The sequence below is a fragment of the Cydia amplana genome, chromosome 8 (assembly GCF_948474715.1).
Source record: "Cydia amplana chromosome 8, ilCydAmpl1.1, whole genome shotgun sequence".
NCBI lineage: Eukaryota > Metazoa > Arthropoda > Insecta > Lepidoptera > Tortricidae > Cydia > Cydia amplana.
The window spans coordinates 16583650-16608534 of NC_086076.1; the positions used below are offsets into that span (position 1 = coordinate 16583650).

Here is a 24885-nt window from a genome sequence, read left to right on the forward strand (position 1 = left end):
AAATGTGACATCGAGATGCGTAACAAAGGCGCGTTATCGGAGAGCGCACTTACACTGGTTTTTTGAACGTTGGACTAGTCCGCGCTCAGGTGCCAATTACTTTTTTTAGTAGCACGTGCGGTTTACTTAACAATAGACAAAGGATTAGCCGTTCGGGGCCAGCTACGAATCGAACGACTCGACGGAGTCGCGCGCGAGAACGCAACTCATGCTAGACCGCCAGAAGTAAATATATAATTTCAAATAATATCAACGTTTGGCATAGATTAGATGAGATTATATTTCTTTATTTCAAGATGAAAATTACACTATAAATTTGCTACATTCGTCAAAATTATGTTTATCTTCTCATCATGATCGTCAAAAATAAAAATAAAAAATAAAAATTATAATTCCAAATAATGTGGTCAGACACGCAGTTGGCTAGTCTGTCAATGTTTTAACGATTTTTCCTGGCTGTCCATTACGTTCCGCGTGGTGACTCTTTTATGGGACAACAACATCATTTTGAGCATGTAGACAGATCCGGGTCTACATTTTTTAAACATGATGACGATGATAGTCGTTGATCTCATATACGTGTGATTTGCATCATTGGCTTTTGTGTTAATATTTAGGTTGTAAATGACTGTTGGACTTTGGCAAGTAAACAACGCGAAATGTTAACTATAAAATGTTGTGTTAAAATACAATAAGCATAATTTATTAACCCGTGCGAAGCCGGGGCGGGTCGCTACTATATACAAATACATACACACATAGAAAACACCCAGGAACAAATATCTGTGCTCATCACACAAATAAATGCCCGTACCGGGATTAGAACCCAGGACCGCGGCTTCACAGGCAGGGTCACTACCCATTAGGCCAGACCAGTCGTCAGGTTTGGTTTGGTTTGTTGATTTTCTATTTTACACCAGGGTCGCTAGAATAGTGCGCAGTATTTATGGCTCGGGTGACAAAAAAGTCTACTCAGTGCAATTATAAGTATTCTGATAAGTATAGTAAGATTTAACTCTCGTATTATGCAAATCTACCAGTCTATCAGATATTGAAAACGCAACGTATTATAATATAAACCTTTTTAGGGTTCCGTACCCAAAGGATAAAAACGGGACCCTATTACTAAGACTCCGCTGCCCGTCTGTCTGTCAGTCCGTCTGTCCATCACCAGGTTGTAACTCATGAACCGTGATAGCTAGACAGTTGAAATTGTCTCAGATGTATTTCTGTGGCCGCTACAATTAAATAATAAAAACAAAATAAGATAAATATTTAAGTGGGGCTCCATACAACAAACGTGATTTTTTGCCGTTTTTGCGTAATGGTACGGAACCCTTCGTGCGCGAGTCCGACTCGCACTTGGCCGGTTTTTTATGTAGGTAATCCCAGAGTAAAACTTCTCAAATTGACCCTTCGCCTTGAATCACGCAAGCACAACAACAATTTATATAATTATACATAGTAACGACTGCAATTGACATCTCACCTCATCTCCACGAAAACCAAACATGTCATTCGGTCACGTGTTGCCATGTACAGCGAGCTGCAAAAGTGCATACACACTTCCCCTACCCGCCCAAAGGCCTATAAAAAGGTTTTCCATTCCATTATTTTAAGAATCTTAGTTTAGGGCTCCGTACCCAAAGGGTAAAAACGGGACCCTATTACTAAGACTCCTCTGTCCGTCTGTCTGTCACCAGGCTGTATCGCATGAACCGTGATAGCTAGACAGTAGAAATTCTCACAGATGATGTATGTATTTCTGTTGCCGCTATAACAACAAACACTAAAAAGTACGGAACCCTCGGTGGAAGAGTCCGACTCGCACTTGACCGTTTTTTAAATGACAATTGCTTTTGTCTTAATGGCTAGATTTGATGCCTAGGCGACTAGAGGTGATGAATTAATTCCATTCATAAGGTGGGCACTTTTGCAGCTATGTTTACATCAAGATCATTCATTATTATTTTGACTTTGACCTAATTGTGTGAACACGTTAATGTTTTATTTTTATCTTTTTTCCCTCTTTCGCTTATGAAGTCATCAAGTGAAAAAGCTATAAGACTGATTAATTTTTCTTACATATGTATGTACCTATTTGTACTAGTAAGTACTGTCTTGCGCACGTTGCTTTAATCAATTTAATCATCGATGCAATCTACTTATTGTTACGTCGACGTTAAATTATCCTAATTATAAATTGATTACATAATATTGCTCTTTGAACAGTCGTGGAGTTTAGACAGTAAACAAATTAATTTATCATTATCACTACATAGTATAAAACAAAGTCGCTTCCCGCTGTCTGTCTGTCCCTATGTATGCTTAAATCTTTAACACTACGCAACGTATTTTGATGCTGTTTTTTTAAATAGATAGAGTAATTCAAGAGGAAGGTATATGCATAATTTGATAACCCGTGCGAAGCCGGGGCGGGTATCTAGTTACTTTATAATCACTTACTCCTTATGAGCTTATTTTACTTTGCGATTTGTATTTTTGATTATTAATATTATTATCAAGATTATACTCATTTTAAATTAATATTACCTACTTGTAGGTTTATCTTTTTCTATCTTTAAAATGTAGTCTCGTGCGTCGAACTGTAAGGCAATGTTGCAGTTTTATTAAGCTTTCCGTAGTGAACTTGCTTCACAATTCTTGAAAATATCAAAACAGTAGTGTTTATAAGCAACAATGTAGCGGAAAAAAAAAAAAGCTCTTGGGACATGGACTAAATAAAGAATGGTTCACGGGAAGTTGGTCTGACTCACCAGACTCACCAGAAAGGGTCCGGCAGCTCCCAATTGTCAATCTTGGCCTTGACCGCCCTCGTCTACGTCAGACACCCTGAAGACGCCCTCGGTCTCGCCGCACAGGGCACAAAATAGATACAGTACAGAAGTCAATCACATGTATGTACTTCACTTTTCATACCTACGCTCGGCGGTCGCTCTAGGGTTGTCAACTATGATTTATGCACAAAAAACTATCGTAGTAACGTGACAGTGGCACTCGTATCTAGTAGTGGCCGGGGCGGGGTGCATAGGTACCTACCTACCTAACTGTTCTGTTTAACGTTAAAACGAACCATCGAAATACAAGCAGATACTTACTTACCTCTCTGAAACCACTGGTAGCTTAAAAAACTTCAATTCATCGTTTTATGTTGAATTAAACAACCGTCCACTGAACAGTTATAATAACTTTTTTTTTGTTTCTCCATTATTGCACAAAAAAGTTCACAGACGCGTGTCTCAAGCGGATGGCACTCGCGCTCGCACTGGTCCCAACCGGTCCGAGATATCGTGTCCGTGAGCAGTGTCTATGTGTGCGTTGCTCGAGCGCACTTTGTATGTAGGTTGATTTCTGTACTGTATCTAATTTGTGCTCAGGGTCACCTGCCACAGCTGGTCCACTCACCAGTGAGGGTAGAGGCGTCTGGCAGCTCCCAATTGTCAATCTTGGCCTTGAGCGCGGCCACCTCGTCCACGTCGGCCGACACCCTGAAGATGCCCTCGGTCTCGCGGCCGCTCAGCGCGAGCACTTGCTGCGAGAGAGCCACTTGCACCCACGGGAGCTGGCGGTTCGGGAAACGTTCTTTTTGTATCGCCATTACTTCGGATAGCGTGTTGCCGAACATTGACTGTCGGAATATTTGGATCTGTGGACAATGGACGGGCATTAGCCTAGTGAAACTCAAACAAATATTTTATAAAAAAAATATCCGTTAAAATAAAAACATACAAGTGTAATGGCTGTTTTATAGCTCGGCCTGCAACCTACTTAATCCAAATTGACTCGTCGTAGAATTGAATTCGTCGTAGTTACTTAAATAGGAAATCAAGTCGAAATCCAGCTGTTTGATATGAATAGTGCATAATATCTTTCATGTACATTCATCTTTAACACAATCAACTGTCCATTCGTAAGCCTTATTGCAACGACAAAACGAGATAAGCACGCTTGCACGTGAACCTTATGTCAACGAGATAAGGTCTCAACCTTATGCCAACGAGATAAGGTCTCAACTCACCCGCGCCTGGTCGATGTCCTCGGTGGTGGGCTTCCTGGGCTGCCGCTTGCCGGTGACGCCGATCCGCTCGAGCCACTTGCACTTGAACCTTATGCCAACGATATAAGGTCTCAACTCACCCGCGCCTGGTCGATGTCCTCGGTGGTGGGCTTCCTGGGCTGCCGCTTGCCGGTGACGCCAATCTGCTCGAGCCGCTTGCACGTGAACCTTATGCCAACGAGATAAGGTCTCAACTCACCCGCGCCTGGTCGATGTCCTCGGTGGTGGGCTTCCTGGGCTGCCGCTTGCCGGTGACGCCAATCTGCTCGAGCCACTTGCACGTGAACCTTATGCCAACGAGATAAGGTCTAAACTCACCCGCGCCTGGTCGATGTCCTCGGTGGTGGGCTTCCTGGGCTGCCGCTTGCCGGTGACGCCGATCCGCTCGAGCCACTTGCACTTGAACCTTATGCCAACGAGATAAGGTCTAAACTCACCCGCGCCTGGTCGATGTCCTCGGTGGTGGGCTTCCTGGGCTGCCGCTTGCCGGTGACGCCGATCCGCTCGAGCCGCTTGCACGCCACGCCCGCGTAGTGTGACACTTGCACGTGGATCGGCCATTTGCCAACCTGACAAAAGTACATCATCATCATTATCGTTTCAAGACCAACGAGATCAACAGACCGCTTAAGCTTTGGATTCCTCCGAAAACGGTGCCGTAATATGACGGCCGCTATATAGCGTTGAATGACGTCACTAGAACGTTGTCTATGTAAACAAGATGGCGCGGTTTCCTAGACGGCGTTACGTTACGTTGATTGTCAACGTAACGTAAGATGACGGCCGTCATGACGGTGTCGATAGTTTCGTGAACGTTTTATTAGATAGCGGTGACGCCATTTTGAATAAATGGCACGAGATTTGAATAAATGATTCCGTACTACGATTATTTTCCTCTTCTGATGATATTTCCTCCTCCAAGTAAATTATAGATGATCAAGCAAATCTTGTCAGTAGAAAAAGGCGCGAAATTCAAATTTTCTATAGGACGATATCCCTTCGCGCGTACATTTTTCAAATTTGCCGCTTTGACCTTGGTGGCTGACGGTGTGTTATGACGCCGTGGTACTTTCCACATGTCGTCACCGTAAAGACGGCCGTCTTTTGCGGCCGCTATATGACGGCACCGTTTTCGGAGGAATCCAAAGCTTTAGTATAATTTGATACTTGAACCGGTACTTGATATATGGAGTCGCGCGCGACAAAGCAAGTCATGTTAAGCGGTATGAAGAGGGTAATCTATTTCTATAATATATGTTTTGACATGTAATTGCTGGCCATCCGGCTGCCACCGAGCAATCTTCATTGTGTATAGTTTGTAGCTTTCTAATAGACCCCGAAGGCTAATCCTATTGTCTATTGTTCACTAAAACCGCACGTGCTACTTACCTGCAAAAAAGGGTCCTAATTATTCTATTTGGCACCTGAGCGCGGGCTAGTCCAACGCTCAAAAAACCAGTGTAGGTGCGCTCTCCGATAACGCGCCTCTGTTACGCATCTCGATGACACATTTTAGACTGGTTCTGTAGCGTTCGACTCGCCGGCACTCAGTAACCGAAGTACCGATTTTTTATGCAAGTGGTTGTGGCACGTGGCACGAGCGGTTTTTCTTAACAATAGACAATAGGATTAGCCTTCGGGGTCTATTAGAAAGCTACAAACTATACTGGTTCGGAGTGGCATTATCATCGCTGCGTACCTCGGGGAAGGCGTCGGCGAAGGCGGGGTCGCGGTGGCGGTTGACGTAGTTGGTGAGCGCGGGCTGGAAGGCGCTCGAGGGCGGCACGAAGGCGAGGCACACGGCCAGCAGCTCCCAGCCGCGCAGCAGCGAGTCCCGCAGCGGGTTCTCCGTCGTCTGCCGGCACAGCTGCACGTACAGCTCGTCTCGCAGTCTGGACGGTAACATATTTCACATACAGAGAGGTCATAAATGTAATTTCGGATAAATAACTCGGTTTAAATCTTCAAAATTCCTTCATAATGCCTTCTTGAGCTTGCTTAATATTTATTTGTTTATAATTCAAATTGCAAAAAATTGCATTAGATGGGGTACGATTGGAAAATATACTGGACGTTCTGATAAAAATTTAAGTACTACGGACACAGAACGAGTAACAGATGGCCTGATGTTGACGTTTGGTCCCTTAAGCTAGTTAGATCGTTAGATCTTCATAGGTTCGACCCTATGAAGATGCGCCTGATGGTATTCGAATACCATTTATATCTGGACTGGTGGGAACAGATCTACCTGTATTAAATACCCAGTCTGAACCGATCTTGTAACTTGTGCCACCAAACGTGTGTAGTACTCACTTTTCATGAGCAAAGGTAACGTGCAGGAAGTCCTGTGCGACGGACCACAAGACGCAGACATGTTCAGATGAGTCTGAACATGTCTGCGTCCTTACAACTTGTGGCTAATAGTCTACTCACTTCTCACTAGCGAAGGTGGCGTGGAGTAAGTCCTGAGCGACGGAGTTGAGCGTCATTCCCGGCCTGGCCTTGCGGTCGCCCATGTATATCTGGACAAGTCTGAACATGTCTGCGTCCTTACAAGTAGTGGCTAATAGTCTACTCACTTCTCATTAGCGAAGGTGGCGTGGAGCAAGTCCTGAGCGACGGAGTTGAGCGTCATCCCCGGCCTAGCCTTGCAGTCGCTCATGTATATCTGGACGAGTCTGGACATGTCTGCGGCCTTGCAACTTGTGGCTAATACTCTACTCACTTCTCATTAGCGAAGGTGGCGTGGAGCAAGTCCTGGGCGACGGAGTTGAGCGTCATCCCCGGCCGAGCCTTGCGGTCGCCCATGTATATCTGGACGAGTCTGAACAGGTCGGTGGCTGTCTTCTTGTGGCTGATAGTCTACTCACTTCTCATTAGCGAAGGTGGCGTGGAGTAAGTCCTGTGCGACGGAGTTGAGCGTCATCCCCGGCCTGGCCTTGCGGTCGCCTATGTATATCTGGACAAGTCTAGACATGTCTGCGTCCTTGCAACTTGTGGCTTTAATAGTCTACTCACTTCTCATTAGCGAAGGTGGCGTGCAGCAAGTCCTGGGCGCCGGAGTTGAGCGTCATCCCCGGCCTAGCCTTGCAGTCGCTCATGTATATCTGGACGAGTCTGGACATGTCTGCGGCCTTGCAACTTGTGGCTAATACTCTACTCACTTCTCATTAGCGAAGGTGGCGTGGAGCAAGTCCTGGGCGACGGAGTTGAGCGTCATCCCCGGCCTGGCCTCGCGGTTGCGCGTGTATATCTGGACAAGTCTGAACATGTCTGCGTCCTTGCAACTTGTGGCTAATAGTCTACTCACTTCTCATTAGCGAAGGTGGCGTGCAGCAAGTCCTGAGCGACGGAGTTGAGCGTCATCCCCGGCCTGGCCTTGCGGTCGCCCATGTATATCTGGACAAGTATGAACATGTCTGCGTCCTTACAAGTAGTGGCTAATACTCTACTCACTTCTCATTAGCGAAGGTGGCGTGCAGCAAGTCCTGGGCGACGGAGTTGAGCGTCATCCCCGGCCGAGCCTTGCGGTCGCCCATGTATATCTGGACGAGTCTGAACAGGTCGGTGGCTGTCTTCTTGTGGCTAATAGTCTACTCACTTCTCATTAGCGAAGGTGGCGTGGAGCAAGTCCTGAGCGACGGAGTTGAGCGTCATCCCCGGCCTAGCCTTGCAGTCGCTCATGTATATCTGGACGAGTCTGGACATGTCTGCGGCCTTGCAACTTGTGGCTAATACTCTACTCACTTCTCATTAGCGAAGGTGGCGTGGAGCAAGTCCTGGGCGACGGAGTTGAGCGTCATCCCCGGCCGAGCCTTGCGGTCGCCCATGTATATCTGGACGAGTCTGAACAGGTCGGTGGCTGTCTTCTTGTGGCTAATAGTCTACTCACTTCTCATTAGCGAAGGTGGCGTGGAGTAAGTCCTGTGCGACGGAGTTGAGCGTCATCCCCGGCCTGGCCTTGCGGTCGCCCATGTATATCTGGACAAGTCTGAACAGGTCGGTGGCTGCCTTCTTGTGCGCCTTGTCCCAGTCCGCGCCGACCATGGGCGCGCTGATGCCTGATGACGTCCATGATAACATGTCGCGAACTGACGCCTGAAAATAAACAATTGTTTAGTAACACAGCTTCACGCGGCATTCTTAGTGTAAAGCCTGAGTGTACGCTCGAGTTGGGCGTGCAGCGGGGCGGGGCGTGCGGCGTGCATGTTAAACAAATGCAAGCGTATAGGAGCGGCCTTAGTACACGCTGCTCACATCACGCGTGAGCCCGACGCCACGCTGCACGCCCCGCCGCCATTTCGCGATAGACCCGTCTATAAATGTGAGTTAATATGTGTTCAAAACGCGATAGTTTTAAATATTATATTACCTTCTTCCTAAAGATGCCCTTGTTGAAGTTGAGGTGGTCCTTGGCGAAGATCTCGATGTCCTGCTCGGGCGGCCGCGGCGCGTGCGCTCGCACCGGGCTGTACAACGCTTCCGCGCCCGCTACAGGCTGCAACACACCAAAAAAAAGTGGTTATTGTAACATGAAATGTATAGGTCGTCGATGTCGAGCTATCTTCATCATCAGTACGGATATGATGGTCGTTCTTGTCTACGTGACAGCGTGATAAAACGGTGTCCGTCACTTTCTTTCCCACGGTGTTAAACAGTGACAGTTATTTTATCACGTGGATAAAGATGGATAAAGCTATCCATAATAGGCTGGCAGGTTTTTGTTGTTAAGTACGGTCATAGAGAAATATAGTAAGACAAGAGTACTCACTCCATACATCAGTTAGACTATTAATTTCAGTGTCTACATCTAGCATCGAGTAGCGGAACTATCAGTACTGCTACATCTATTGTCAAGTAGATAGATAGTTCCTCTACTCGATGCTAGATGCTAATAGTCTTTTTGGTACTAAAACTGATGTATGGAGTGAGCAATCTATGTATTTTTTCTCTATGGTACGGTCCAGTATCTAGTAGACATTTTACATGGCTTGACGCACTTCCTGCTTATATCATCTTTCGGTAATGAAGGCCAGAGGGTTAAGCTTAGGTTTCCTCCGAAAGCGGTGCCGTCACTAGAACGGTGTCTATGTAAACCAAATGGCGCGGTTTCCTAGAGGGCGGTGATTGACACCGTAACGTCAAAAAGCGGTGCCGCCATTTGCATGACGGTCGTCTTGACGGTGTCGATAGTTTCGTGAACGTTTTATTTGATAACGGTGAAGCCATTTGTACTAAAATCTCAAATGCACCTTCTGTACCACGAGTTTTGAATAAATTATCTTCTGCAATACGATTATTTTCCTCTTCTGATGATATTTCATCCTCCAAGTAAATTATTAAAGCCTAATCAAGGCCGTCAATCTTTTCTCCTGGATACGTTTTGTTTGACCTTGGTGGTTGACGGTATGTAATGACGCCGTGGAACTTTCCACATGTCGTAACCGTAAAGACGGCCGTCTTTCTGCGTCCGCTATATGCCGGCCGCTACATGACGGCACCGCTATCGGAGGAAACCAAAGCTTAACCCCTCATTTCCCAGGACCTCTCAAATCCATACAATTCCGACTCATATTATTTATTTATTTGTGTGATGAACACTAATATTTGTTCCGGAGTCATGGATGTTTTCTATGTATATGAGTATGTATTTATCTATATGTATGTATATCGTCGCCTAGTACCCATAGTACAAGCTTTGCTTAGTTTGGGGCTAGGTTGATCTGTGTAAGATGTCCCCCAATATTTATTTATTTATTATTTATATTGGAGCCACTGGGAACTGAGAGGTTAATCGTGAAAAGCGGCCCGGCGTCAGGGGGGTGTCACTCCGCAGTTTAGGTACATTTGGCCGGCGCGCCCATCGGACAGGCGTATGGCAGTGGGCTGCCGCTCGGCGTGCACGATAGTCGTGTCACGTGGCGCTCGCGCAAAATTGAAAATACACAATGGCTTCGAAACTTACTTCCGTGAGAATCAGACATACTATCTCCGGATAAAAAAAGTATGTTTACATTATCAACGTTTGTACTTCCTACATATTTATCTTAAAAATAATAAATCAGTGGGTATAAAGTCATTTTTTTTATTCGGTAGACTAAAATGACATTTCATAGTATGAAATGACACATGATGTTCATACTATGAAATGTCATTTCAGTCTACCGAATAAAAAAATAGACTTTAGGTATAAAAACTTGTCAAGTGATAACCCCGTGCTGACACTCACAGCTTGGTCATAAAACTGCGGCGCGCAAAGGAGATTCACGGTTCGTGCGCGGTTATAAGTTTCAATTTTGCTTGCAGGCGGCGATATAGGTGTAATTTTATACCTAAATCTGACTTTTGTGAAGGAGTGAATTTTCTGTACGGTAGTACTATTAGTTATTCTGTGCCGGCGTCGGAAGTGAAGGTGCACTGACCCGGTGGTACTCCCTGTCGGGCTCGTGAAAGGTGTTGTAGTAAGCGACGCCGTGGTTCATGTACTCGGCGTGCTGGTGGGCGAGGTACACGCCGGAGCCGTCGTCGTCGTCCGGCGTGCGCGCGCCGCCGTCGCTCGACTCGTTGTCGGGCTCGTGCCCGGACAGCGAGCGCGACCCCGCCGACCCGGAGCGCGACGAGTTCGACTCGTTGTCAGAACCCGACCCCTCTGCGTAGCGAGCGCCCCCTGTAAAAGGATGCTAACTTTACGGCGCTCATGGTAGCAACGTAGATGGCGCCCCTAATCTAGTGTTTAGTAAATAACAAAAGACAACGTGAAATCAAATGTCGAAATTTAAAAAAAAAAAAACAATTTTAATGCGTGAGTTTGCAGTAAAGAGGCGGACAAAGATCTCCTCTGCGTAGCGACCGCCCCCTGTAAAAGGATGCTAACTTTACGGCGCTCATGGTAGCAACGTAGATGGCGCCCCTAATCTAGTGTTTAGTAAATAACAAAAGACAACGTGAAATCAAATGTCGAAATTTAAAAAAAAAAAAAACAATTTTAATGCGTGAGTTTGCAGTAAAGAGGCGGACAAAGATCTCCTCTGCGTAGCGACCGCCCCCTGTAAAAGGATGCTAACTTTACGGCGCTCATCGTAGCAACGTAGATGGCGCCCCTAATCTAGTGTTTAGTAAATAACAAAAGACAACGTGAAATCAAATGTCGAAATTAAAAAAAAAAAAACAATTTTAATGCGTGAGTTTGCAGTAAAGAGGCGGACAAAGATCTCCTCTGCGTAGCGACCGCCCCCTGTAAAAGGATGCTAACTTTACGGCGCTCATCGTAGCAACGTAGATGGCGCCCCTAATCTAGTGTTTAGTAAATAACAAAAGACAACGTGAAATCAAATGTCGAAATTAAAAAAAAAAAACAATTTTAATGCGTGAGTTTGCAGTAAAGAGGCGGACAAAGATCTCCTCTGCGTAGCGACCGCCCCCTGTAAAAGGATGCTAACTTTACGGCGCTCATCGTAGCGACGTAGATGGCGCCCCTAATCTATTGTTTAGTAAATAACAAAAGACAACGTGAAATCAAATGTCGAAATTTAAAAAAAAAAACAATTTTAATGCGTGAGTTTGCAGTACAGAGGCGGACAAAGATCTAACGGTGAGGGTCGCTCTATCTAATTTTCTTCCCAGGGGAATTTCATCCCCAGGACTAAAGCCATCTACATGATCATCAACCGGTAGGTTCAATGAATTTGCCGTGAAAAGGTAACAGGTAACTATACAGACTATGGACATCCGTGTCATCAGTTGACAATAGTAGTTTGTGTTACAAGCTTGGAGGATATAATCAAACAGAGACGCCATGTCTGTAATTTTCTGTACAAAACAGTCTGCCGATTTTTGCGGGGGAGGGGAACGTCAAATGTATGCGTAACGTAAAAATAGCCATGTCAGATAAACGTCAGTCCATACATTGTGTATGACCGTTGGCCGCCTATTTTCGACAGAGGGGAAAGCCTGTTAATGGCTACTCCGTTTAGTTGTATCCTCCAAGGTTACAAGGGATCAAAATGATATATTTCCGTCAAGCGTAATAAGCAGGGGTCGGACAAAAAGTGCGGATGACGTCAAACCACTTATAGGATGATTTCAAATAGTATTTTTGATTTTCATAAACAATTATCACTTATCATTTATCAACCTCTTTATTAAACGATATCGCCACTTGAAATGAGTAAGTACGTTTTTGACTGACACATTGTCAATCAGATGAACAATAAATTGACTTCGTTATTGTTTAGCTATTGTATCTTCACGATTATATTTAGCTAAAATTTAGCTATAATAGTATAATAACATCAAATTATCTTTTTTTATTTTTACTAATCTTACCTACTGTTCCTACTTTTGACTATTAAATCTATTTATCTGAGGATCCCACAGACTTGTTCTAAGTGTTCTAACTAATTTCAAATAATTTATTTTATTCACTACATCACCCTACCACCTGTATTATTAATTCCATGGATTTATTTACGATTATTTTGTTACTTCATTAATACTACTTTGTTACTACATGTCACACGGAAGTTTAAATACAAACTCAAACATCATCCTGTGTGCAAGATTACGTCATTTTTTGTCCGACCCCTGGTAATAAGGAATTCAAGTGTTAACGCCCAAGACGAAATAATTTTGATACCGTGTGACACATACTGCTTTTCACATAACTATGAGGAAAATAAAAAATCTTAGTGTTGACACAATCTGATGCTTAAACAGATTATTTAGGCTAAAAAAATAATGTGCAAAAAAATTTAAAAATAGTGTGCTAGAACAGAAAAGTGTTGCTTTGATCCCTCCTAGCAGGGAGGAAAAGAGCCACTTTGATCCCTCCTAGCAGGGAAGAAAAAGCTCTTTTCTGAATAGGAGGTGTGAAAACTGAAATAGTTATTTGTACAACAAGAGATCAAAGTTTGATATTTCTTCGAGTGCTTATTTTGAGTCCCGTGCAAGCGAATGATTCTTGAGCGTAGTAAGGGACTCAAAAGCGCACGAGATGTAAATAACTTTGATCTCGTGTAGTTCACAAAACTTTTCACCCCAGCAGTGAGAACATACTTATTAGAGAACCCGAAAAATTTATTCCTTCTTCATCACTTACCTCTATTCACTCATGTTTTCTTAAGATATACCAACAATTAAGTTTTCTCCTCAGCAGCTCAAACAAGTGTACTTTGCTACTTAAAAACAGTGAGCAAAATCGTATTTTGCTCATTTTGTCTCACTCGGTGAGCAAAATGCGATTTTGCTCACTGTTTTTAAGTAGCAAAGTACCCTTGTTCGAGCTGCTGAGGTGAAAAGTATATGTACTCACTGGACAGCTTGGCCTGCTGGATGATGTAGTCCTGCAGCGGCAGCAGGTGCTGCATGCCGCGGAGGTCCCAGTTGCAGTACAGCGGGGAACCATCCTCGTCTTCTTCGTCGGCGTCTAGCGGAGATTCTTCTACTTCTTCTGGCCTCTTGTGACCTGAACACAATATTGATATAAGGCCCACATAGAGAGAGCACCTCGGTCAGTATAAACCAGGGATCGGATACCGGTATTTTTTGTATGGGAACGGAAACGGTATTTTTTTCGTTCATTGCTAATTACTTCATTTCTAATTGAGCAATCTAATAATACGAAGTCGTAACCTACAAACACAACGGAGTCCTACATTTCAAGTATAAAATAATTCGAAAAATATGGTTATTTCTAAGTTTTTGCAAAAAACCGGTTCCGATCCCTGGTATAAACAGCACAATAGGGATGATGACACATTTTGAATTTTATAACAATATCTAGTAAAATAGATAGCAAATGAGCAATTTATCACAATGATGTGGATATTAAAATAAAATACGGAAATGTTACAAAAATACAGGACCGGAATGATTCAAAATTTAAGTTTGTTTTTTTACTTCCAAAGACGATAAAAATATTGTATGTTTTGTAAAACCCAAAATAGCCCAATATTTTTAATTATTTATGCTCTTTACGTAGGATCGAATCATGTATCTAGAGAACAACTTCGTATTATTATATTGTACCATTAAAAATGAAATAATAAGCCAAAGAACGAAAAAGAACGTAATAATACCGGTATTTTTTGTATGAAGACAAAACCGGTTCCGAGCCTTGGCAACTATATACATAAACGCAATATTTCACGGACAAAAACGCAATTTTCTTGTATTGTCCATACTACAAGATGGGATCTCAGTGACCTTGACGTCACGTTCACTTATCCTTTTATGAGGGGCGTTTCGCGAGTGAAGTGCGACTGTCGGACTTTGACTATAATTTCTGATTTTCCTTTTACTTTAATGCAATGGGTCCCATATAGACATTTGATCCTAAAAACAAACCCGATCGATTGATACCATAAATGAAAATTAGTCATGTAGCCTATTTTCAACTTTATTAGAATGTATTAAGGCTCATTTTAGGTATATAGGTCAGCTATAGCCGACTGTGGCGGTTAGGGTTTGCACGACGGATCCGAAATGTATGGGAATATCCGCGGATCCGGATCCAGATCCGGATAACTTCATACATTTCGGATCCGGATTGCAAACCCTAGTGGCGGTCAAAGAGAACAAAAGGCGATCGGCATCAGCGTGGAAAGTATACGCTAAAAGTTGGCTAAAAGTTGTTACAAAGTATGAGTTAAAAGTAGGACTTACGTCTGGATTTGGCCCGATCTCTGGGCGCCGTGGTCCTCTCTAGCCTCTGGTTGTGTTTCTGCACGTTGGGCTCCGTTAGCGGCGGGTCCAGGTTGATGCATTTCATCTTGTAGTTCACTGAAAATATACGCTTTTTTCAAATGCTACGGTTTGGTCGGCTTTGTCTGTGGAAGTGAAAAGGTATAAAGGTTCCGTCACAAAGGCGCGTTTTCCGGGCGGGGCGTGAACGGGGCGTGAGCGTTTTATATGTAATAGCGGCGCGCCCCGCTCACGCCCTGCCCGGAAATCGCGCCTGTGTAACGGAACCTTAAGTATACAGTGTTTTTAATAGGCCAGTGCTCTCACTGACTCAACTACCAGATTAACTGAGCGCGGCTACGCAAAAATGATCTTAGGAGATCTTCCCTAACTTTATAATCAACAGGGATTAAAATGGTAAATTTAAACAAAATGTTTTTTGATGACAATCGATTTCATCCAGGATAATAAGCTTCTAAGGGCTACTTGCACTATCCTAGTAACCCGGGGTTAACCGGTCAAACCTGGAGTTACCATGGTTACCAGTACAAACACTGGGTTCGGTTTAACCGGTTAACCCCGAGTTAGTGGGATGGCGCAAATGGTGCTTTAGTGACTTACCAAATTAAGGCGCTAGAAAACGCCATAACTGAAAGAAACTGTTTCAGACATTTCAGTCATCTTTTGTGACCTGTTAAACCTAAAAATTAACTTACTAGCAGCCATATTGTCTTGTTCATTGGCCGAGCAGAGCCGCATGAAGTTGTGGTGTGGTTCTTGCCGCTTGCCGCTTGCTGCTGCCGGACGAGAGCGAACTTTTGCTTGATGTGTACCGCTCCGGTTCCGCTTGCTGCCTTCTGGAGATACATTTAAAATATAACTTACCGGCGGCCATATTGTCTTGTTCATTGGCCGAGCAGAGCCGCATGAAGTTGTGGTGTGGTTCTTGCCGCTTGCTGCTGCCGGACGAGAGCGAACTTTTGCTTGATGTGTACCGCTCCGGTTCCGCTTGCTGCCTTCTGGAGATACATTTAAAATAGAACTTACCGGCGGCCATATTGTCTTGTTCATTGGCCGAGCAGAGCCGCATGAAGTTGTGGTGTGGTTCTTGCCGCTTGCTGCTGCCGGACGAGAGCGAACTTTTGCTTGATGTGTACCGCTCCGGTTCCGCTTGCTGCCCTCTGGAGATACATTTAAAATAGAACTTACCGGCGGCCATATTGTCTTGTTCATTAGCCGAGCAGAGCCGCATGAAGTTGTGGTGTGGTTCTTGCCGCTTGCTGCTGCCGGACGAGAGCGAACTTTTGCTTGAAGTGTACCGTTCCGGTTCCGCTTGCTGCCTTCTGGAGATACATTTAAAATATGATTCATATTATGTTGACTCTCTCTCTCTCTCTCTTCCTAGCTATCTATACCACATGGTGGTGGGGTCAGCTTTCCTGCTTTTCTTTTTATATTGTAATAGTTCATATTATGTTGTAGTAGCGAAATAAGTGTAATGTCTCAGTCGTTATTATTTTGTTTACAAATAAAGTTGTGCCAAGGCCATTTTGAGCATGTCGCCCGCTTAGTTATTTCTGCGACTGAGTATGCGTGTTGTATTGAGGTGATAACACATTTCCGAGCATAAGAGTGTAATTAATTAGAATTAGTGTATTAAATTAGACAAAATGTAACCCTGCTACTTTGAAATAATTGAGGAGAGAGTTGTATTTCAAATAATGATGGGAATTTGCCAATACTTAACACGTCGACAATAGGGAATATTACGCGAAACTCTGCGTAGGGGGCGCCACTACCACAATTACTCACAATCTGAGGGTCTACCGCAAACGAGACAGTCGAAATTTTGTTATCTAACCTCTCTATCACTCTTGCATATTCGAGCGATAAAGAGGCAGTTTCGATTTTCGCGTTTACTACGCGTACCTTGATGTATCAAAGTCATATTTTACTGTCTGTGAAAACTTATCAAAAAAAAGTTTAAAGCACAGCATGTCTAAGTTACTTTATGGTTTACGATGGGTGCTAGTGCTGCACTCTGGCGGCAGAACATTGCAGTAATACCCCCTATTTTATAAGACGCTTGAACACGCACTATCTCGCTCGGCCATTATCGGTTATCGACGACTGTGGTGATCAGAGGGTTAACTGTAGACATTCGGCTCCAATATAAATTACCTAGTGAACTCCCTTGGTGGATGCCAATTGGGCGCGTGATGTCGCAGATCTAAACTGGTCTGCCGGAAGGGTTTGTCCACACTGTACGCGGCCTGCTTGTCGAACCGCTCCGTTCGCTCCAACTCCACCAGCCGATCCTTGTCCAGGTGTCTGCGAGAGAAGTCACTTTGAAGTTTCCAAAATTTGGCAACGACAGATAGATGTTATGCTCGATTCGGATTTCCCAACAAAGAGGATAGATAACAGATAAAAATCTCGCATAAATATTGTTTAACTTTTGGTATGCTTAGGAGCAGATCTGGTCCCATATTATATTCAACTTACCTTGAACATTAAACATAAACATAAACAAACATAAATGTAATTTTTTTTACAGGAGCATACGAAAGGTTAATGGTAAAATAAGGTACCTACATTTATTGATAAAATTGTACAAATTTTAATACTGTGATAGGTACTCTTATATTTTAGTTTTATTTATTTTTTTCTCTTAGTTTATTGTTGTATGCACAAATAGCTCTGTTTTATTCTGTAGAAAACAATTTGAATTAACATGATGTTAAAATATTTTCATTAAGGAAACTGTAAGTCTAGTTTTAAGAAAATTTCCAGTGTTATATATAACTATAAAAGACTGTTTGTTTCTTGAATAAATAAATAAATAAATAAAAATAAAATAAAAATTCTAAGCTTAAAATGATGCAATCCAAATCCAAGTGCAGGGAAGGCGCCACTGACGTCTATACGCGACAAGTAACTAAAGACAATGTGGTGGAGTAGCAACTGCGCGCATGCCTCGGCTGTTAATGCGGCCGCTCTAGGTCTATAGTTCGTTTTTTTAAACATTAGAAAGAACTTGAAAGAAGGTAAGCGATCTTGACATGTCTTTTAATTGAAAAACGCTTTTTAAACATCAGTAACTATTACTTATGAAAGCAGAAGAATATAAACAATCGTATTAGAATTATAATTGTTACATATTTGCCGTAACTTATTTTTAAAATGTGTTTTTCAATTAAAAGACACATCAAGATTGTTTAAATTGTATTTTTTTTTTCTCGTAATGCATGTTAATTATAAGATGTAATTATTTTTGAAAAGATGTGTCCCGCCGAGTTTGTTGCCGGTCCCATAATGGGATACCCTCCTCCAATTGAGGGGGGATTTAAATCTTCTCGGGGCAGAGGTGTAGGGTTGGAGCCGGTCTACCTAGCTTTATTTGACGTTCATAAGCGCATTGTAATTATGCCTACTTGAATAAACTATCTTTTATCTTTATCTTATCTTACCTTATTTCTAATGCTAAAAAATACGAAGTATAGGCGGTGCAAGACCCGCGAGCCGCCACTGACGTGTATAGACGACAAGTAACTAACCTGTCGGAGTAGCGCTCCCTCGCGTGGCGCGACAGCTGGTGCGGCCGCTCCAGGCTGTGCAGCGCGCGCGCGCCGCCCGCCGCGTCCGTGGCGAGCGAGATGGACGACACCAGCGACGGCCGCGCCGCTGACGTCTGCACAAGACGACGCCATATTTACATTTTTATCAGCGTAATACGACTAAATAGCCATCCGTTTAGGTCTGGAGGCCCACCATATAAATTTTTCCTAACAAATAGTATACAATAATGATATAATTAAGCTTTTAATCTCGCACCCATTAAGGCCACTCAGCAATGGTACTCGACTGAAAAGCTCTCCATTATATCACGATTGTATAAAATACTATTATTTTATTTTTGAAAGCTTATAAATAGATTGAAACGTACTGTAACGTGTAATGCACATTGGATCTTACGAGGTTAAAACTTCGATTGACAAGCAATGATTTATAACTCAAGATGGGTTATAGGCTTTCCAAAATTGAAGCATTTAACTTGTGACAAATTGGACAAGTTGCCTTTAGTCGCGGCTGGACAAGCGAGAAATGTGCACGTGCTAACGAGCTCCCGCACACCGAAAGAGAAAGAGACGACCTTATGTTTAACAACGAGTGTGACAAAGATGGATGGAATGAGAAAATTAATAAAAATAACAGATTTCTTCGTAGGCACAGAAATAAATATGGAAGTATTTTTTGTGTTCCTCAAGTATGAGTATAACCTATCTATGGTTATACACCGTGTTTTTATTGAATTCCGTTAACTTCGGGGTATGGTTAAGTACGTTTAAGAGAACTAAATGGCATAGATAATTTACAAAAAAAATTTTTTTTTTTGTTTTTTTACAAAAAAAAAAGTCTAAAAACTAATTAAATGTAGCATATAGCGTTGTTGTAACACGGGCATTACATTTAACTCAACCAAACAATTGAAATCTGTAACATATCACGAAAATGTCATTTCGAACATCGATTGACCGAGATTGTACCTAAGTTTAGTAGCAAATGTATGAACTCATTCTAAACACTAATCAATATGTAAACCGGCCCTAAGGCAAGTGTACACGCTTGTAGAGGCCTTATAGGAAAAAAAATATTGATTATCTCCGAAATGGAGTTAATTAGAATATCGGTGTCTTTGAGAAAGTTACTTGATTTAAGCTCAGGAATGCACACTTGAAATTAACGGAAATCAAAAAAACACGGTGTATAATATCATTGTTGACAAGTGTCGATCACAATCGGTCTAGGCTATTTAATAGATACGTACCTGTAGGAAGGGCTGGGGCTGCGGTTTCTGCAGGGGGCTGCTCGGGCTCTGCGGGGAGGCCGACTCGCCCGACGACCCCGCGGACTGCTGCTTCAACTGATAATCATTATCAGACGTAATGGTAAGTCTATACTGCCCTGCTAAGCCGAAAAGCGCTATCTCAAAAGAAAATTCATTGCTAACTTATACTTTAGTTTCTCTAGCTGAGAATTCCATTTTCAAAATCATTTGTTTTTGAGATAGCGCTACTTGGCTTAGGAGGGCAGTATAGTTTGGCCCAGCACTGTCTCATTTCAAACACACGGAGAGAATCATACTGACTTTGTCTTACGCTACTACTAGCACCCAAAAGAAAGGGATGTGTATAGTTTTCTTTGTTCTTACTAATAGATTACGTTGCCAGACTACAGAAAAGTTGCTTAACGGGTGAGGTGGTTAACCTCCGATCCGAGGATACCTCTATTAACTCTTTTTAACAATAATTTAACACTCCACTGTTGTCACCATCTTTCTCTAAAGATAAATTACCTACTAATGGCGTTAATCATAAACGGCTGCTAACTTAGGGCCAGTTGCACCAACCACCGTTAACAGACTGATCAACGTCACGCAGCAGAAATCTATTAAACTTGACATAAAATAAAATTTAGCGAACGCCTTAACGGTGACAGACGGTAGTGCAACCGACCCTAAATCAGTTATCCCTATCTGACGTTATGCAATAGAGAGGGACAAACGACGATCATCAGCTGATTAACTTAGCAGACGTTTATTAATAACACCGTTAGCCATTGAGACATAAGTATTAATATAATAAGCGTTGATAAAAAGTATAAAGCCCCGTCTCCATATCGCGCGGGAAACCATCGAACATTGGCTCGTTCGGCAGCCGCGCGCAATGGACACCGGGCTGCCGCGCGAGCCAACTCGATACGCCCGGTATCCATTGCGCGCGGCTGCCGCGCTTCGTTCGTTCGATGGTTTGCCGCGCGATATGGAGACGGGGCTTAAGGAACCCAAAACTTTATAAATGCGAGTGTATACCTTGCGCTTGGTCAGCGGTGTGCTCTCGACGGACTTGAAGTACTTCTCGTGCATGGAGTCATCCGAGGCGTCCTTCCGCGGCGAGACAAAGCTGCCGCTCCTGTTCAACCCTGCCACTACCGTCCAACATAGGTCAAGTATAGTTATTTACGATACAAGTGCGGAAAATAGGAACTTCGAAACGAGTGGCGATAAAACACTTTAAACTCTCGCGTTTTGTACACATATTTATTACACAAACGGGTCTACCACACCCACATACGGGTACGGGGGTACGTGACCACAGCTGGTGCAACTCAGCTGAAACGTCGGAATTAAAGGTAAAAACAATGAAATTATACCGCGGTAGACCCGTTTGTGTAATTAAATGAGTGACGATAAATTAAAACACGACCTAAGGGAGTGTTTTAAATCGACACGAGTTGCGAATTTCCTATTCGAACGTACAACATTTTACAGTACATATGGCACTTTAAACTTTCGACATACGCACGGAAAGTGCTCTTTCCCGCACTAGTTCAGGAAAGTAACACCATATGTAAGATTATTAAGAGCCAATCAACGTGCTCACTAGCGCCACTGCTAAATAATTGTGATTATTTAAATTTAACGATAGATATTTAAAAAAAAGGAGGCCGCTATGCACTGTATTTTGTATTTATAGTTTGTCAAAGGACTGTCTCATTACAAACATAGACATAGAATCATACTATCTTTATCTTACACTAGTACTAGCATCCAAAAGAAAAGGTTGAGTATAGTTTTCTTTGTTCTTATTTACTGACAAATTGGTTTGACCAACTATAAGTACCTTTTGAATACATCAAACTAGTTTTTATGTTGCTGTATTCGTCGATCTATAATGAACTCAAAACAAAAAACGCCGTTTTAACTTTGGACGCATAGATTGACGAATCCAGCAACGTATAAACTATTATAATATACTCTCCTAAATGTATATCGATGGACCTTATTACGTAAGGCAGCGGTCGGCAACCTTTTGGCAGCCAAGGGCCACATAGTAGTTAACGAAGTTGACGCGGGCCGCACTTTGTTAATATTTATGACTTTATCAGACATTGTCGTTTGTCAATATTACATATAGAATAGCCAGGGAGGCTCGCGGGCCGCAAGTGACAGGTTCACGGGCCGCAGGTTTCCGACCGCTGACGTAAGGTCCACTGATGTACAGTTAATAGTGTGGGCGATGGTATATACCTGCGTGCGGCGACCACTTGTCGGCCTCGAGCGGTGGTGCGGGACCGCTGCGTTTCCGCAGCAGCGGCGTGCATACCGGCGCGCACGCAGCCGCCGCCAGCTCCTGCTATACACAGACAACCCGTTAAACATTGCCATAGCCAGTCCGCGGAATGAGAACAACAGTGACTCGTGTCAGGTTTAGGCACAGAATAAGTAATAGTACTACCGTACAAAAGGACACTTCTTTCAAAACCGAAGTTTGACAGCGATTCAGGGTCGAATCATGATCCTTTCTAACTTATGGCACTATCCCTTTCGGTTATTTAGGGTTGTCAAAATTCAAGGGTCAAAGGGTCAAAAAAGGGTCGTTAAGTTGTGTCAACCCTAATAATTGCTCGGAGCAATGCCGAGACGAACGGAGCCGAGTTTGCGCGAAGTCAGAAGTGTCTCCTCTCCCCACTGGTTTAGGGCCAGTTGCACCATCCGCACTTGACAGACTGATCAACGTCACCCGGCGCGCCGCGATGGTTTACTATGAAACTTTCCACACGATAAAATTTAGCGAACTCTTTAACCATGACAAACAGTTGGGTGCAACCGACCCTTAATCGTCATAGGTGGTCTTTGGCAAAAATAAATGTCGAGTGGTCCATTACGAGTATCACTAAAAAGTTGATTCACTGACATAAATAATGAAAACAAACTAATTATTGGCAAGAATACCTATGATATGAGATATTTCTAGATAAATATTAGTGGCTAAGAGAGGTAGCAATTATGGTATGGAAGGGTTTCGCAGATAATCTTTTTTTTTGTGGTAACAATAAAATTTATAAATCAAATATTTTTCAGCGAATATAAATAAAATAAATAAATAAATATTGGGGGACATCTTACACAGATCAACCTAGCCCCAAACTAAGCAAAGCTTGTACTATGGGTGCTAGGCGACGATATACTTACTTATATAGATAAATACATACTTATATACATAGAAAACATCCATGACTCCGGAACAAATATTAGTGTTCATCACACAAATAAATGCCCTTACCGGGATTCGAACCTAGGACCATCGGCTTAGCAGGCAGGGTCACTACCCACTAAGCCAGACCGGTCGTCAAATATGCCACAAAGGCGCTTTTATATATTTAAATTAAACGAAGATGGCCACACTGGCCGACATTCCATTCATTAAAATATCGTACTTTTAGTGGTAGGGCTCTTTAATTCTTCAGACACATTTTTGACAAAGTGTTTCTATATTTCCAGCAGTCGCGTGTTTTGCGGTTAGCCTTTCAATTGCACAGTTTTCATTTAATATCCTTTAAGTACATTAGCCATGAAACAAGATACTATAAGTACACAGTGTTTTAGGACGATAGTGTATCTAAACTTACGTCACGCGTACGCGGGTCAGTGGAACAACTGGGTCATATGCTAATCGTATGTAAATTCAAACCCGTTTCAATCCGCAATGGGAATGTACAGTCGCGGGTATTCATTTATGAGTTGAAATGAAACAAATGATTTCCTAGTAACAACTAAAACAATTGTTAGCAAATATAAAGGATATAAAATAGACTTTCACTCACACACATCCGATGATTCTTCATGACGAAATAAACAGAGAAGACATTTTGATTAAGTACTAAGTACTTAACCGGTTATACGCACATCGTTCCGGTGTTTGAGCGTGACAGCGCTCTGCACGGATATAGCGATGTTCCGCTCGCACACGGGTGCGACGTGCGAATCCTATTAAAACCGCCTTGCGTTTGGTACTCTTTCGGTACGGTACCATAAAAAGTACCAAGCTTGAGCCAGTATTTTCACTTACGGTATTCGCTTACGAAAGTTGCATGTCCGTTCCAGAGAAGAATCTCCTGTGCGACATACAAAAAATGTCCCTTATGACCAGAACTGGCTGGGTCTGTCTCGCTCAGCCTGCCTCCTCTCACCGGTATTGGTCGGTGAGTCACCCGCTTGCGTCGCTGACTGCTGACGCTGCTATCGGAGGAGAGGCCGGAGTCGGTGTGCCGGCACAGCTGGCTCGCTCCGTCTCGCTCAGCCTGCCTCCTCTCTCCGCTATTGGTCGGTGAGTCACCTGCTTGCGTCGCTGACTGCTGACGCTGCTATCGGAGGAGCGGCCAGAGTCGGTGTGCCGGCACAGCTGGCTCGCTCCGTCTCGCTCAGCCTGCCTCCTCTCTCCGCTATTGGTCGGTGAGTCACCTGCTTGCGTCGCTGACTGCTGACGCTGCTATCGGAGGAGCGGCCAGAGTCGGTGTGCCGGCACAGCTGGCTCGCTCCGTCTCGCTCAGCCTGCCTCCTCTCTCCGCTATTGGTCGGTGAGTCACCCGCTTGCGTCGCTGACTGCTGACGCTGCTATCGCAGGAGCGGCCAGAGTCGGTGTGCCGGCACAGCTGGCTCGCTCCGTCTCGCTCAGCCTGCCTCCTCTCTCCGCTATTGGTCGGTGAGTCACCTGCTTGCGTCGCTGACTGCTGACGCTGCTATCGGAGGAGCGGCCAGAGTCGGTGTGCCGGCACAGCTGGCTCGCTCCGTCTCGCTCAGCCTGCCTCCTCTCTCCGCTATTGGTCGGTGAGTCACCTGCTTGCGTCGCTGACTGCTGACGCTGCTATCGGAGGAGCGGCCAGAGTCGGTGTGCCGGCACAGCTGGCTCGCTCCGTCTCGCTCAGCCTGCCTCCTCTCTCCGCTATTGGTCGGTGAGTCACCTGCTTGCGTCGCTGACTGCTGACGCTGCTATCGGAGGAGCGGCCAGAGTCGGTGTGCCGGCACAGCTGGCTCGCTCCGTCTCGCTCAGCCTGCCTCCTCTCTCCGCTATTGATCGGTGAGTCACCTGCTTGCGTCGCTGACTGCTGACGCTGCTATCGGAGGAGCGGCCAGAGTCGGTGTGCCGGCACAGCTGGCTCGCTCCGTCTCGCTCAGCCTGCCTCCTCTCTCCGCTATTGGTCGGTGAGTCACCTGCTTGCGTCGCTGACTGCTGACGCTGCTATCGGAGGAGCGGCCGGAGTCGGTGTGCCGGCACAGCTGGCTC

At 44.1% G+C, this 24885-nt stretch overlaps 1 protein-coding gene across 1 annotated transcript in view; it reads right to left on the reverse strand.

Moving 5' to 3' along the window:
* The window catches only part of LOC134650330 (rho GTPase-activating protein 39), a 37380-nt gene that overhangs the window by 7547 nt on the left and 4948 nt on the right, over nt 1-24885 (reverse strand). Inside the window, exons 6-19 of the mRNA XM_063505291.1 lie at nt 21849-21951; nt 20631-20740; nt 19587-19682; nt 18316-18449; nt 16940-17089; nt 15968-16101; nt 14741-14857; nt 13389-13541; nt 10501-10745; nt 8451-8576; nt 7971-8176; nt 5778-5970; nt 4516-4647; nt 3427-3667 (exon numbers count right to left, since the gene is read on the reverse strand). Coding sequence (XP_063361361.1) covers nt 3427-3667; nt 4516-4647; nt 5778-5970; nt 7971-8176; nt 8451-8576; nt 10501-10745; nt 13389-13541; nt 14741-14857; nt 15968-16101; nt 16940-17089; nt 18316-18449; nt 19587-19682; nt 20631-20740; nt 21849-21951 — 2140 coding nt within the window. The remainder of the gene's footprint in view (nt 1-3426; nt 3668-4515; nt 4648-5777; nt 5971-7970; nt 8177-8450; nt 8577-10500; nt 10746-13388; nt 13542-14740; nt 14858-15967; nt 16102-16939; nt 17090-18315; nt 18450-19586; nt 19683-20630; nt 20741-21848; nt 21952-24885) is intronic.